The following is a 14607-nucleotide window of genomic DNA, read 5'->3' on the forward strand; positions in this document are numbered from 1 at the left end:
AATTGCAAAAAATAGTTATACGAAATGATTGCGGATGCCCCCAAGGGGGAGTCTTAACACCGATTATGTGGAATCTCCCAACAAGCCGAGAACGTGTCTCTGGAGCCGATTATTACACACTTGCCAATGTTTGGGAAGTATTTTTGAATGTAGGTTAGTTGCTGAATCTTATGGTCTTACCGGTATTGACGCTGGTTCGACGACAGTCTTCGGTTTCTTCTCCTGTGGTGGCAAGTAGCCCGATTCATTTTTCGCATGAACTAGCTCATGGCGGTTCAGTTCACCTTTGTAATGGAATGCTTTTCCACATTTGGCACACTTGTGCTTCGGCTCCTCGTGGACTGTAAGCTGTGAGTAAGGGATAAATGCGCGTTATAAGTAGTTATACATCTTGCTATGAATAGAAAATTATCTTACCATATGATGTCGTAGCCTTTGTCTATTGGAAAACGGGATTTGACATATTTCGCATTCCTGAAGATTGAGATATGTCAACATATTTGTAACTGATAAGTATGAATAAATCTAATAATTTACCTTTATATTCTTGGGATCGGCCATCGACACCCTTTGCCTCTCCCTTTCGTACTCCTCATCGTGGCTTTGGGAATGTTGCAACAATGTCCTACGCATGAAGAATGTCTTCGGACAGCGGGTACACTTGAAGCGAGGTTCCGTGTGGGTAAAAAGCTGCAAATATTTTCCATATTTTATTGGTGTAGCAAACGCAAAAAACGTACCAATGAATACTAATGAAAAAGGAAAACTCACAATATGGCTCCGCAGTCTTATTTTGTTGGGGAGTGTTAGTTCACATATTGAACATTGCTGAGGCTGGAACAGAAAAAGTTTTATTTCATTATGTGTCGTAAATTGTCCTATTTCAGCACATTATCATCACTTCTGAGAATTTTACATTTATATACCTCTACATGATAATTATACTCCATCTCTTCATTTTGGAGTGATCTAGCTATGAACATGGAATATCACTGATTCACTTCGTATTCAAAAGATTCAAATCAAGACTTCATATTGAAATTCGACATTGATTTTTATAAGGGCTTATCTGCATTCATCGATTACTCCTCATCGTTGCTGTCTTTGCATTATTGCAGAAACTTTCTTTGAATCACTCATAAAATTACGACATGTACCTTTTAGGGGCCCAGATAGCCGTAGCGGTAAACGCACAGCTATTCAGTTTGACCATGCTGAGGGTCGTGGGTTCGAATCCCGCTGGTCGAGGATCTTCTCGTAAAGGAAATTTTCTCGATTCCCAGGGCATAGAGTATCTTCGTACCTGCCATACGATATACACATGCAAAAATGGTCATTTGGCAAAGAAAAATCTCAGTTAATAACTGTGGAAGTGCTCATAAGAACACTAATCTGAGAAGCAGGCTTTGTCCCAGTTTGGACGTAACGCCAAAAAGAAGAAGAACCTTTTAGGGTAGATTGCCAATTATTGCACAGTTAAGGCAAATGTATTTTCTGTAATTTAGAAAAACTGTGGGACTCAACGTGTTGGATGTATCTTAAATGCACGATTCATAAACACATAAACATGAGAACGCTATGCGTATAAAACTTTTAAGAAAATATAAATATTTAACACAATAAAACTTGATTGAAAACTTATGTCAAAATCCAATTATTGCACACTATCATAGTCTTCAAAACCAATTGTTGCACAGCTTCTGACCAATTATTGCAGTCATTTTTGTTGCATCCTATTATCGCACACCTTCAACCAATTATTAGATGATTCATAGCTTTAAGACGAGTTTTTGATATTGAAGTACGTAGATATTACCAAGGCATTGGAATGCTCCGTTCTATAAAAAAACTGACTTGAATGATGAGTTCATTCAATTTACTTGTAAGCGTAATAATTCCTTGTTCAAATTTTCTTCAAGCGTGGAATGGAGAACAATCATTAGAAAATTAAGGAGTTTGATCATAAATAGAAAGATGTCTTGCTAAAAAGGATGGATTATGTCTCAATTGGGACATTGCCTACTCCTCAGCTTAGTGTTCTCATTAGCACTTTGTCAGTTTCCAACTGAGAACTTTCTTTGCAATTGCCACGAAAATATAATTCTATAGAAATTATGTAAAAAAATATTCTATATTTCTTTTTATTCTTGAAAATAATAAAAAATATACAATGATTTTATCACACTTTATTCATATCATGTTTCAATAGAAACAACGTTATTCAGATTCCAAATTATGCGTTTTCATCAGCGAATTTAACTCATTTACGGACCGACTTGTCGATCCGCTTCACGTTCCTTTCTTTTATGCTCCTTCATCACGAGTCGCTCCTGTTTCTCCTGCTCTTTTAATTTCTTTTTCATAGCACGTTCTTTGACCTTTGATTCCTTTTCTAGTGCAAGACGCTGCTTCTCTGCATCTTTCCTCTTCGAACTCCTTCAAGCGTTCCGATGAAGTTAGAATAAAGTGACGCTTATTTTTGTAAATTCGTTTGACATTTTTGCGTTTGGGCGTAGGAGGCAGTTCTCTCGGGTGCCGCAACCTGTTTTGTTGAATCCTCGCAATGTACAAGAGTGACGTTCAAGCCATTTTGATCCAAATTAAAATTTTGCGGACTCTGCTCAACTTCATAAGTTACAACAGATGCATGGATTGTACTCCAATCTTCCACTTTTTAATAGATACTTCGTCTGTTGGAGAATTCTGTTTCACGATATCATTTAGCTTTTCATGGTGTTCGAGCCGTTCGCCCCGAATGAATTTTTTGTCAGTGCATCGCCCAGCCGCAGCCTGCTGAGTTGCGTGATGCACGAAAGGACATCGTGTGATGCAACCAGCCGCAGCCGCACGAAACGAGCGCGCAAAAAATGAGCGCGTAAATTTTGAGGATGTTTTCTACCCGCGATTGGAAGACATCTTTGTTCGCCGTGCTTCCAACGTGTTAAGACGTGTAGTCGCAATTAAAGCAAAGTGAATTCTCTTAATATTAAAGTTATGTAAATAGGTGTAAATAGAAGTTTGAACTGTTAAGCAAGTGTTTTCATCCGGTATCGGTTCCCTGGTTAAGTGGTCGTCTCGGAGATTCGTCGGTCCGCCTATGTCGAAGTTTTTTAAGAAATACAGTCCACTCTCGTACATAATTTTGGTCCAGTCGAACCGGATCGCGCGTGGTAAAGTGTCTTTCCGACTGTTCCGGAACCGGATGCAGAACCAGGAACTAGAATAGTGAAGTGCGATTCCGAAAAAGTCGGAAAATTTAAACTATAATGGTGTGAGCAAAATGGCCGCCATTGAAGAAGTGAAGTAGTGGAGCGACACCGCCATTTTGTTGAAGAGAAGTGTGGTGTGTTGTCGCCATTTTGGAAAATGTGCTGATGGTTTAAGCCATCGAAGAAAAGTGGTGTTACGAGCAATTAAGTGCTCAACTCCTGGGGAATACACCCCCGCTAAGCGAAGAAACAAATTGTGAAGCCTTGGTGTTCCGGATTGGCCACTGTGTCCATTAATTAGTGGAATCGGTTGCGTGAGCATAGACTTGGCTGTGTTCCCAACCAACGTCGAGCAGTGGGCTTGGCTTGAAGTGGTGTCCGCGGCATTCCGGAAAATAGCGTTGAGTGAAGTGGGTTGTTTCGAAATCCGTGTTTCGGTTCGGTCACTTGTGCCGAGTAGTGTCCGGTTGCGTGAGCATAGACTTGGCTGTGTTCCCAACCATCGTCGAGCATAGGGCTTGACTTGATGCGGTATCCACGGTGGCATGCCGGAAAATAGTGAATCGAAGCAGCAGCAAATCGGAAAATCCGGAGCTAGTTCTGTACTTGGACAGTCTACTCTGGATTCCTCCACTCCATCAAGTAAGAAGCAGAAGAAGAAGTTCAGGTTGACTGAAAAGTTGGCCACCATGGAGAACATGCAGAGACTCGTCCGCCGTCGTGGCGCAGCCAAAGGTAAGGTTTCTCGTATCCTTAATACTATTCGCCCAAATGAAGAGGAAGTGGTCCAGCTCACGGAGGCTGAGATCAAAGTGTACATGAGGAAGTTGGAAGCTGCCCATAAGGACTACAACGATGCACACGATCAAATCACTAACGTGGTTTCGATTGATGACTACGAGCAGCATGAGCAGCAGTATGAAGAGTTCGATATCCTTCACGATTCCGTTGCAATTTTGTTGGAGGGTCAGCTCAACAGGATTAACGCAGCAGCTGCAGCCAATGCAAACGCGAGGAACCAGCAGGTACCGGTTGTAATCCATCAACCACTTCGCATGCCGGTTCCCACATTTGATGGCCGTTATGAGAGCTGGCCTAAGTTCAAGGCCATGTTCAAGGATCTCGTGGACAAGGGTCCAGATCCGCCGGCTGTTAAGTTGTACCATCTGGACAAGGCCCTAGTTGGTAGCGCAGCAGGTCTCATTGATGCCAAGACTATCAACGAAGGCAATTACGCTCACGCGTGGCAAATTCTGGAAGAGAGATTCGAGAATAAGCGTCATGCTATCGACTCTCACATTCATGGTCTGCTGAACCTCAAACGCATGACGAAGAAGAGTCATTTGGAGCTTCGTAGTCTGGTGGACGAGTGCAACAAGCATGTGGAGGGTCTCAAATTCCTGGAGCGAGACTTCGATGGTGTAGGAGAGGATTTCGTAATCCATCTGTTGGCTGCAGCGTTGCACAACGATGTGCGCCACATGTGGGAGTCAACCATTAAGCACGGTGAGCTTCCCGATTACGACGAGATGCTGGCGTTCTTGAAGGAGCAGACTTTCATCTTGGAGAGGGTCGAAGCCAGCAGTCAGAAATCATCATCAGCACCTATTAAGTCTGTGTCTGCAGCTAACAAGCCGCCGATGCAGAAAGTCTATGCAGCCGTTTCTTCAAGTGAGACGGAAATGAAGTGTGATTTTTGCGGAAAAGCACATGCCAATCATAATTGCGCTGAGTTCAAGGCTCTTCATGATCCGCAGAGATTGCTTAAAGTGAGAGAGCGAAACGTATGTTTCAACTGTTTAAGAAGAGGTCATCGTGGAGTCGACTGTTCTTCGGACAAATCCTGTCTGAAGTGTAAACGTCGGCATCATAGTCTCCTTCATGCCGAAGAGAAAACCAAGCAAGTTCCAGAACCATCAAGCCAGCCGCTCCCAAAGCCGGCTGTAGAGCAAGAACCAACACCATCGACTTCGACGACAGCCACATGTTCCAGTCTGGCTACCCGCTCGCAGCAAGTGCTGCTTCTCACAGCAGTAGTGGATGTTATGGACAAAAGCTACCAGCCACATCCATGCAGAATATTGTTGGACAGTGGTTCTCAAGTGAATTTGATTTCACGAGCGATGGCAAACATGTTGGGCTTGAAGTTGAACTCCTCGAACGTCACGATGTTCGGAGTGAATAGCACGCAGACTCGGTCATCTAATTGTTGTGTGATACATCTCTCGTCAAGGTACAAAGATTTCCACGCCAAGGTCAAGTGTTTGGTAACTGATAAGGTAACATCAGATCTTCCTTCGTCGGTTATCAATATCAGCGCATTGGAGCTTCCCGCTGGCGTTCAGCTAGCCGATCCGAATTTTTTCCATCCAAGTAAGGTGGATATGCTCCTGGGTAATGAATGGTTCCTGAAGTTGATGATGCCCGGAGAAATTACGTTGGCTGATAATCTTCCCGTTTTGCGTGAGACCCAATTTGGTTGGGTTATTGGTGGAGTGTTTGAAGAAGGTGCGTTAGCTGATGAAGCAGTTTACTCGCACACAGTCACGATGGACGAATTAAGCCAGTCCATTCAACGCTTTTGGGAGGTAGAAGATGTGGTTGGTGCCGACAAGCATGGCAGTGAAGAGGAGGAGTGTGAAGAGCACTTCATTGCGACTCATCGTAGAGATGCTTCCGGTCGGTACATCGTCGAGCTGCCTTTGAAGGAGTCCGTTAGCGAGTTGGGTGATTCCCGACCACTCGCATTGCGAAGGTTCCATGCGCTGGAGCGTAAGCTTTCGCAGCATCCAGATTTGAAGAAGCAGTATCAGGACTTCATGGACGAGTATGAGAGTCTTGGTCACTGTAAAGAAGTGGACGTAAGTAAGGATCCAGCAGGTGTCATCAAGTGGTACTTACCTCATCATGCAGTGCTGCGGCCATCGAATACCACTACTAAGTGCCGTGTGGTGTTTGATGCCTCTGCGAAGGTATCTGGCCGGTCGCTCAACGACGTTATGAAGATTGGAGCCAACATACAATGCGACCTGCAGTCTATCTGTCTTCGGTTTCGCCTTCCATTACATGTGATGGCTACTGACGTGGCCAAGATGTACAGGCAGGTTCTGGTTAATCAGCGACATACGCCGTTATCTCGAGTGTTTTGGAGAAAGAGTTCATCTGATTCGCTACGTGTCCTAGAGCTGACAACGGTCACCTACGGCACAGCTTCCGCCCCGTTTTTGGCAACGCGGGCACTCTTGCAGTTGGCTCTCGATGAAGGCTCCAAGTATCCTGTTGCTGCAGACATTGTGAAGAATAGCTTCTATGTGGACAACGCTTTGTTCGGGTTCGATGATTTGAACGAAGCAAAAGAGGCTCAAGTGCAGTTGATCCAACTACTCAAGGCTGGTGGATTTCATTTGCACAAATGGGCTTCCAACAATCCTGTGTTGCTGGAGCGGATTCCGGAAGGCGATCGGGACGAGCTTGTCAGCATCGAAGAAAGTGGTTCTAGTGAAGTGATTAAAACGTTGGGACTAATGTGGAACCCAAAAATGGACGCTTTGCAGTTTGTATCCCTTCCAACAATAAGTGAAAATAGTGCAACCAAGCGGCAAGTGCTGTCGCTGATATCAAGAATGTTCGACCCGTTGGGTCTAGTGGCGCCGGTTATCGTAATCGGCAAACTTTTAATGAAGAGTATCTGGAAAGAAGAGTTGAAATGGGATGAAGAGCTCACAGGTAATCTGAAGAAAAAGTGTGACGAGTTCCTGAGTGCGTTAAGCAGTGTTACCAATCTTCGAATCCCTCGTCACGTGGTTGTTACTGGGGCCGTTGCATTTGAGTTGCACGGTTTTGGCGACGCAACTTTGGAAGCCTATGGTGCTTGTGTGTACATCAGGTCAATTGCACCTGGCCAAGCTCCTGTGGTGCAGTTATTATGTGCCAAATCGAAGATCGTTCCGAAAACAGTGTTGACCATTCCAAGAAAGGAACTTTTAGCAGCGCTTTTGCTGCATAGATTGGTGAAGAAAGTGTTGGCAGCATTAGCGCTGCCCTTTCAAGACATTTCGTTGTGGTCGGACAATCAAGTGGTGCTAGCATGGCTAGCGAAGAACCCGGAGCATTTAGAAGTGTTTGTGCGGAACCGGGTTAGTGAGATTAACTCTACCGGACATCAGTTTAAGTGGAAGTACGTAAATACGCTGGAAAATCCAGCTGACATTGTGTCGCGTGGCCAGTCAACCCACGCACTTGAGAAGAACGATCTTTGGTGGAATGGACCATTGTTCCTGCGTAGTGAAGTGTATCAGGTGGTGGCTCCAGAACCACTGTCTGATGAAGATGTTCCTGAGTTGCGGCAGGTCGCTGCAACATCTGCGGTGACAGTTTTGGAGAGGTTGCCAGTATTCACCAAGTTCGAGTCCTTCAGGAAGCTGCAACGAGTTCTGGCATACGTTTTGCGTTTTTGCCGGAATGCAAAGGAGAAGGTGGTCATGAAGCGAATCGTCGCGCGCTTTCCAACCGTGCTTGAAATGCGCCACTCTTTGAAAGCCATCATCAGGGTGGTTCAGTTGCAACATTTTGGTAAGGAGGTAGCCATGATCGAGTCCGGTGAGTACTGCAAAAGATTTTCTGCGTTAAATCCCTTTTTGGACGATGGAATGATTCGCGTCGGCGGACGACTGCGACATTCAAATTTACCATACGGCGTTAAGCATCAGTGGGTCTTACCTAAGAATGATGAAACCATCCAGCGGTTGATTCAAGCGATACATCGTGAGAACCTACATATTGGACCGTCGGCGCTGCTGGCCCAGCTTCGTCGGCAATTTTGGATTCTGGGAGCCCGTTCTGCTGTACGCAAGGTAACACGAAACTGCGTGCGGTGTTTCAGGCTCAAACCCCCGTGCGCCAGCCAATTCATGGGAGATCTTCCCGTCGCAAGGTGCGACAAGGCTCCCGCTTTTGTGAAGGTTGGTGTTGACTTTGCGGGCCCCATACTTATCAAGCAGACTGGAAGGAAGGTGGCCCCCGTTAAAGGATACGTGAGCGTGTTCGTCTGTATGGTGACCAAGGCCATTCATCTGGAGGTGGTAGAAGATCTATCGGCCGATGCGTTTATTGCTGCTCTGCAGCGATTCGTTTCTCGTCGTGGTGTGCCAGAACAGATATTTTCCGACAATGGGACAAATTTTGTCGGTGCACGCAACGAATTGAACGAGCTGTACCGTCTCTTCAAGGGACAAGTAACCGAGCTCAAGATCAATGAGTTCTGCCAACCCCGGCAGATCGAATGGAAGATGATTCCCCCAAATGCGCCACACATGGGCGGAATCTGGGAGGCAGGAGTAAAGAGCGTCAAGACCATTCTCAAGAAGAAATGCCAATCAAGCCTCCTAACGATGTCCGAGTTTTCGACTTTGCTCTGCCAGATCGAAGCTCAACTCAACTCTCGGCCTTTATACGCTCCCTCTGAAGACCCTTCGGAGCTCGAGCCGTTAACCCCAGGTCATTTCATTATTGATCGTCCACTGACTGCCATTCCGGAGCCTAGCTATGATGGAATCCCAGCTAACCGACTCTCCAGATGGCAATACGTCCAGCGCCTGCGTCAAGAGTTCTGGAAGCGCTGGTCCGAAGAATACCTGTTGGAGTTGCAGGTACGACAGAAGTGGAGCAAGAAGAAGGAGAACATTCTACCTGGAACAGTGGTGGTAATCAAGGATGACAACTTACCGCCTCAGCAATGGAAGTTGGGGAAGGTCGAGTCAACCTACACAGGATCAGATGGACTGGTCCGCGTGGTAGATGTGCGTACCAAGTCAGGAGTGCTCAAGCGTCCAATCCATAAGCTGGCTCCTCTACCTATATTGGACAATCAGGCTGTCAACGAGAACAAGGTTCCCGCGGGGGAGGATGTTCGAGCCGTTCGCCCCGAATGAATTTTTTGTCAGTGCATCGCCCAGCCGCAGCCTGCTGAGTTGCGTGATGCACGAAAGGACATCGTGTGATGCAACCAGCCGCAGCCGCACGAAACGAGCGCGCAAAAAATGAGCGCGTAAATTTTGAGGATGTTTTCTACCCGCGATTGGAAGACATCTTTGTTCGCCGTGCTTCCAACGTGTTAAGACGTGTAGTCGCAATTAAAGCAAAGTGAATTCTCTTAATATTAAAGTTATGTAAATAGGTGTAAATAGAAGTTTGAACTGTTAAGCAAGTGTTTTCATCCGGTATCGGTTCCCTGGTTAAGTGGTCGTCTCGGAGATTCGTCGGTCCGCCTATGTCGAAGTTTTTTAAGAAATACAGTCCACTCTCGTACACATGGTGAAGCTCCAATACCATCGTTCATCGCAGGCGACAATAGCATACTTCGTGACGATTGAGCCTCATCATTGTGTTCACCACGCGCGGCAATATTCTCATTGATGTCCACATCGTATTCCTTGAGAATTGATTTGTAGATGTAGAGGAGAGCTTTCTCTGTATCATCCAAAACAGACTCTTCATCTCCGTCAAACGATTTGATTCTGGTAGAATCTACCATTCTAAGCGCCTCCCTTATCTTTTTCAAATCGACTGGAACAGTTTCCTCGGAACTTGTGGTCGGGAGTGTGGCGGAGTCATCTTGTGTACTTGTAGCAAGACGAGTGTAGTCAACAGCATCTGCGTCGTAGGGATACAACCCACACCTGCGGAAACCAGATCTAACGATAGATGGTGAAATGCCTTGATTGATCGCTTCTTTCAATATTTCGGGAAAATCTTCGATTGTGAACATTCTGCCGTTATTGCATATTTTCCAATCTTCGACACATTTACCCCAGCTATTCTTCAGTGGCTTGAAAATAGCAACATCCGCTGGTTGCATAATGTGCGTGGCATTGGGGTAAAGAGCGATGAGGATAATGTCAAGACTGGCACAAAGCTCTGCTGCATCGTATCCAGTATGGGACGAATGTCCGTCCACAAAGTAAATTACTGGAAAAGGAACATTCCGGCGTACCAATGACGGGTGCAAGACATTTTGTATGTAGGCCATGAAATTTTCGCTGTCCATCCATCCTCTGTCCGATTTTCCGACACCCCATTCAGGATCAAATCTCGTAATAAGCTGCTTGGACAACCGCTTATACGGCAAGATCGCATCTGGAGGAAACATGTATCCATCAGCATCAAATGTGAACAGTACAGTAACATTTTTCTCGGAATCAGCCTGCTGGACCAAATATACATTGCGGTTTCCTTTTGACGCGATTACAGCTTTTGTGACAGGATCAAACAGGAACATCGTTTCATCGCCGTTCAAAACACGTCGCGGATCCGTGAGAATGTCCTCCAAACTATGCTCTTGCAAATATTGTTGAATCTTTTGGAACCAAGCACGTATGTCCCGTTCAGATACTGTTGCACAATAAGTAAATGTTACTTGCGTATCCATAATTGAGGTTGAAATTCCGTGGAAAATTAGAAAAAAACTGCAGAGAAAATGCACGAACAAAACCTTTTTTGCCAAAAATAAACTAAACTCCCCGCTGATCGAACTGACAGAACTGATACCTACATGGCAAAAAAGATATATTATGGCGTGTGCAATAAATTAGGAACTGAAGCAGTTGTTTGAGCCAATTATTGTTCATGGGATTAAAATAGGTAAGGTACCGTGGGGCAAATGGGTAATGGAATTCGCATAGTTGAGATTCTTCAAATCCTAGAGACTTTAAATTGAAACAAATGAGGTCGTGTATACTTTTTAGCTTGACACCCACCAAATATAAGCAGCATGCTCAAATTGATTTTTATGAAAAATTGGAGAAAAAAATACAGAAAAAGTTTTTGAAAAATGTCTCCTTACTTTTCACTTGCCCCAAAAGTGGGGCAAGTGAATAGTATACCGTTTTGAACAATAAATTCAAAAACAAACATTGTTAAGGCTTCCCAATGAACAATAACATAAGTAACATGTAAACAAAGAAAACGTTATTCTTTTCACTTGAATTTTCTTCTGTTCAGTTATGTTAGTTGAAATGATTCGACAACATTATAACTGCAACATTTCCAATGTTAGTTCTTACATTATAGGACAGCAATTGCATTTCTGCTCTGTAGAATTTCCACCACTCGTTATTTGTTTTTGAGAAAGCCGGATATGACGTGTCAATAAAGAAATAAAACAGTTTCAAGTACCGTAAAACGGGGTAACTTTGATAATGCGGGTAACTTTGATAGTGCGAGACCCACAACATATTAAACGAAATAACGAAGTTTCTGTTCATCAGTTAAGCAAAACAAATGCAAAAGTAAAGAGTATTAGTATGACACTTCATGTCAAAGCTATTTTCATTGGAATCAAGTGCATTTGAGGCTTTTTATACGAATATTGAAAATTGACACAATTTTAGCATTTTCGAAACGCTTACAAACAATCTGTTCTACGATCACTATTTGATGTAGTTTTGAATAGTTTGCTACTTATCTTTGACAGCCTAGTTATCATAGAACTTGAATACGGTCTCAAATCTCTTAGCGAATAGCATTTTCACAAACTGGGATGATTTTTGTAATCTAAGTCAGAAATTTCCATATAACGTTAAACGCCTAGAGGTATGCAATACCCTACAAATGTTCGTTATTCATTCAATTTTGTTCGATTTATACTCCATTATCAAAGTTACCCCAAAACAGAAAACCAACTTTCGAAAAATTATATATCCATTCATAATAAATCTTTTGGAAACCTATCGACTGCAATCGATAGCTAGGATGCCAGTACTTGTTTTAAAAATATAAATTGGGTCCTAAAATTTTTAATGAAATCTTATTTTTATTTAATCACACGAAAAAGCATGTTACTGTAATTACTTTAGCAATTTTTCCCGCTCAAATAATGGCTATATCATGTTTAAACTTTAATTTAAAAATTTGGTCCATTAATCAACCTTGACACTTGTGATCATGTTTGACGTTCGCTTAGTCGACAAAAACACCACAGGGGTTTTAGTTCGACCACTGGGGTTGTTCCTATCTGACATTTCGGAAGGGACACGGAAAACAAAATACACCCAACATTTGAGTTAAAGCCAAAGGATGTGACAAAATTTAAAAAAATGTTTTTTGGGCTTAAACCAACGGAAAACATTAGAAAATTGAGTAAACATGTGTTTTTGGCATAAACTTAAGCGTTTGGCACTAAAATTGGGACAGGGCTTTAGGACCCTATTATTATTCTTTGAAACAGCATGCATAAATATTCAAGTTTTCTTCGAGAAAAACTATCAAAGTTACCCCGTTTTACGGTAGTTGTGCATTTTCAAAATTGAATCTCATTTTAAAAATCATAGAATTGCTTCAATTCAAAATATTAGTACCGGAATTGTTGCCGAAATGTTCGATAATTTCGTGAAAAATCCAATCGGCGATCAACATTCTCTGTATTCTTTGAATGAATGGAAATATGCGGAGTGTGCAATAATTGGCAATCTACCCTACTGCTTGTATTTTGTCTGTGATCTTTCACGAAATTCCTTAGGAATTACAGTTGTCACACTATTCGTTTCCATTGGAATTGCATGTAGGACAGAGTCACTAATGATTGTGACTAGGTAACCCATAACAGTGTAACTCCTAGAATTTCGTTTAAGATACCTTCAGGAATTCAACTTGGAATGTTTCTACAAATAATTACAGAAATTATCTTTGAAATTCCATAAGGAATACTTCCGAAGGTCTTTCCGAAATTGTTCAAGAAAGTAAGTTCTCCACGAATTTATCAAGTGATTCTTACATCGATTTACCAAGAACTTTCTCCGAGACAAGGATCAAGACCAGACATTCTTCCAGGGAAATTTTTCAGAAATAAAGGAGAATTATTTGAAATGACCTTAGGAGCCTCTAAAAAAAAAACTAAAGTAACCTCTGATGAACCATGATGACATGAACTTGAAACCTTTATGAACTCTGCAAGAAGTTTTTCCCGTGATTTTATTTTTTGAAAAATTAGTAACATAATTATAAAACATAATCAATCGAATATCTGTACAATATCCTGCAAAATTTTCTGAAAGAATTCCTTGAAAATCATCGGACAGAATCCCTGAAGAAATGCGTGAATAATTGCAATTAAACTGGGTCTAGGCAGAGGCGTCGCGTGCCCAAACCAGTTATGTGTGTAGCAAGAAATATATTTTTTAAATTTAATTAATAACACTTATTTAAACAGTGAATTGATCATTAACCGAATTTTGGAAGTTTAAGCTACAAAACATATCAGAAATAACCAAATATATCAATGTGCAAACTGCAGTGATCGATATTTAAACAAATTCCTGTTACGTTTTACTTGCACACTTAAATGGTTTCGCCGAGAACCCAACAGCTGATATCTCGGTAATAATTTGACGATTCTCGGTAAAAAAATTACCGAATAACGGTAACGTTCACCGAAATCTCGGCAAAAAAATCAGATTGCTGAAATCTCGGTAAAATAAGTACCGAGATTCGGCTTTAAAAATTACCGAATTCTCAGCTGTTGGGTTCTCGGCGAAAAGTTTTACTGAGGTCGGTAAAATAATTTAAGTGTGTGACCTAGAAATATTTTTAGCTGAATATTAATCTCGTGTATCCGGTAGAAATTTAGAAAGATAACACTATTTTTTTTAAATAATTTTCTCGCCCCAAGCATTGCAACTAATATGAGAATAGGATTGTGTTGTGTCTTGTGCTCTGCAAGAAAAATGCACGGAATGCGATTAACTGAAAATGTCCGGTATATCGACATAATAATAAAAATCACCAAATGTTTCAGATTCAGCTACCGTCTTGATTCATATTACGGACACTTAGGGCCGATTTCTTCACCTTCGCTTAAGCCATAAACCAGGTTTACCCATACGATTAAACCAGGTTTAGGGCCTAAGCGGTGGTGAAGAAACCGCTTATTAAGGTCTCAGTGAAGTATAACTCAGCATAAAGCATACAAAATAATCATTCTGTATGATTCCCCAGCGTTAACTTTTTAATGATGAGTAAAGAATACGCTTCCGCAAGTTGAATAATTTCAAATAAATCAAAATGTGTGGCCTTTCATTATTCTTATTCCGGACGCTTCCTCACTTTTGCCTCATATTCCGGACACTTTGGTTCAAATTCCGGACAGCTCATGAAAATCATTAATGGAAAAGTCGAATCATCAATAGAAATCGTCGAGCCGCTAAATATACGTCTAAGGCAGTTGGGCATTATAAATTTGCATAAATTTCTATGGAAAAAGCTTATCAAAAGGAGCCTTGGAATGAGAACTTTTGAACGGCAAAAATTGAAACATTTCGTGTGAAATGTTTTCCATACAGAGTGTCCGGAATTTGGAGCTGTCCGTAATATGGATCAATACGGTAATTTGAAACATTCGCGTCCT

General features: G+C 42.4%; 1 protein-coding gene across 1 annotated transcript in view; it reads right to left on the bottom strand.

Annotated features, from left to right (window-relative positions):
- Positions 1-14607, bottom strand: part of LOC5566714 (zinc finger protein 184) — a 55399-nt gene that overhangs the window by 10711 nt on the left and 30081 nt on the right. Inside the window, exons 9-12 of the mRNA XM_021855646.1 lie at positions 772-834; positions 538-690; positions 418-474; positions 181-348 (exon numbers count right to left, since the gene is read on the bottom strand). Coding sequence (XP_021711338.1) covers positions 181-348; positions 418-474; positions 538-690; positions 772-834 — 441 coding nt within the window. The remainder of the gene's footprint in view (positions 1-180; positions 349-417; positions 475-537; positions 691-771; positions 835-14607) is intronic.

Source organism: Aedes aegypti, chromosome 3 (genome assembly GCF_002204515.2).
Source record: "Aedes aegypti strain LVP_AGWG chromosome 3, AaegL5.0 Primary Assembly, whole genome shotgun sequence".
NCBI lineage: Eukaryota > Metazoa > Arthropoda > Insecta > Diptera > Culicidae > Aedes > Aedes aegypti.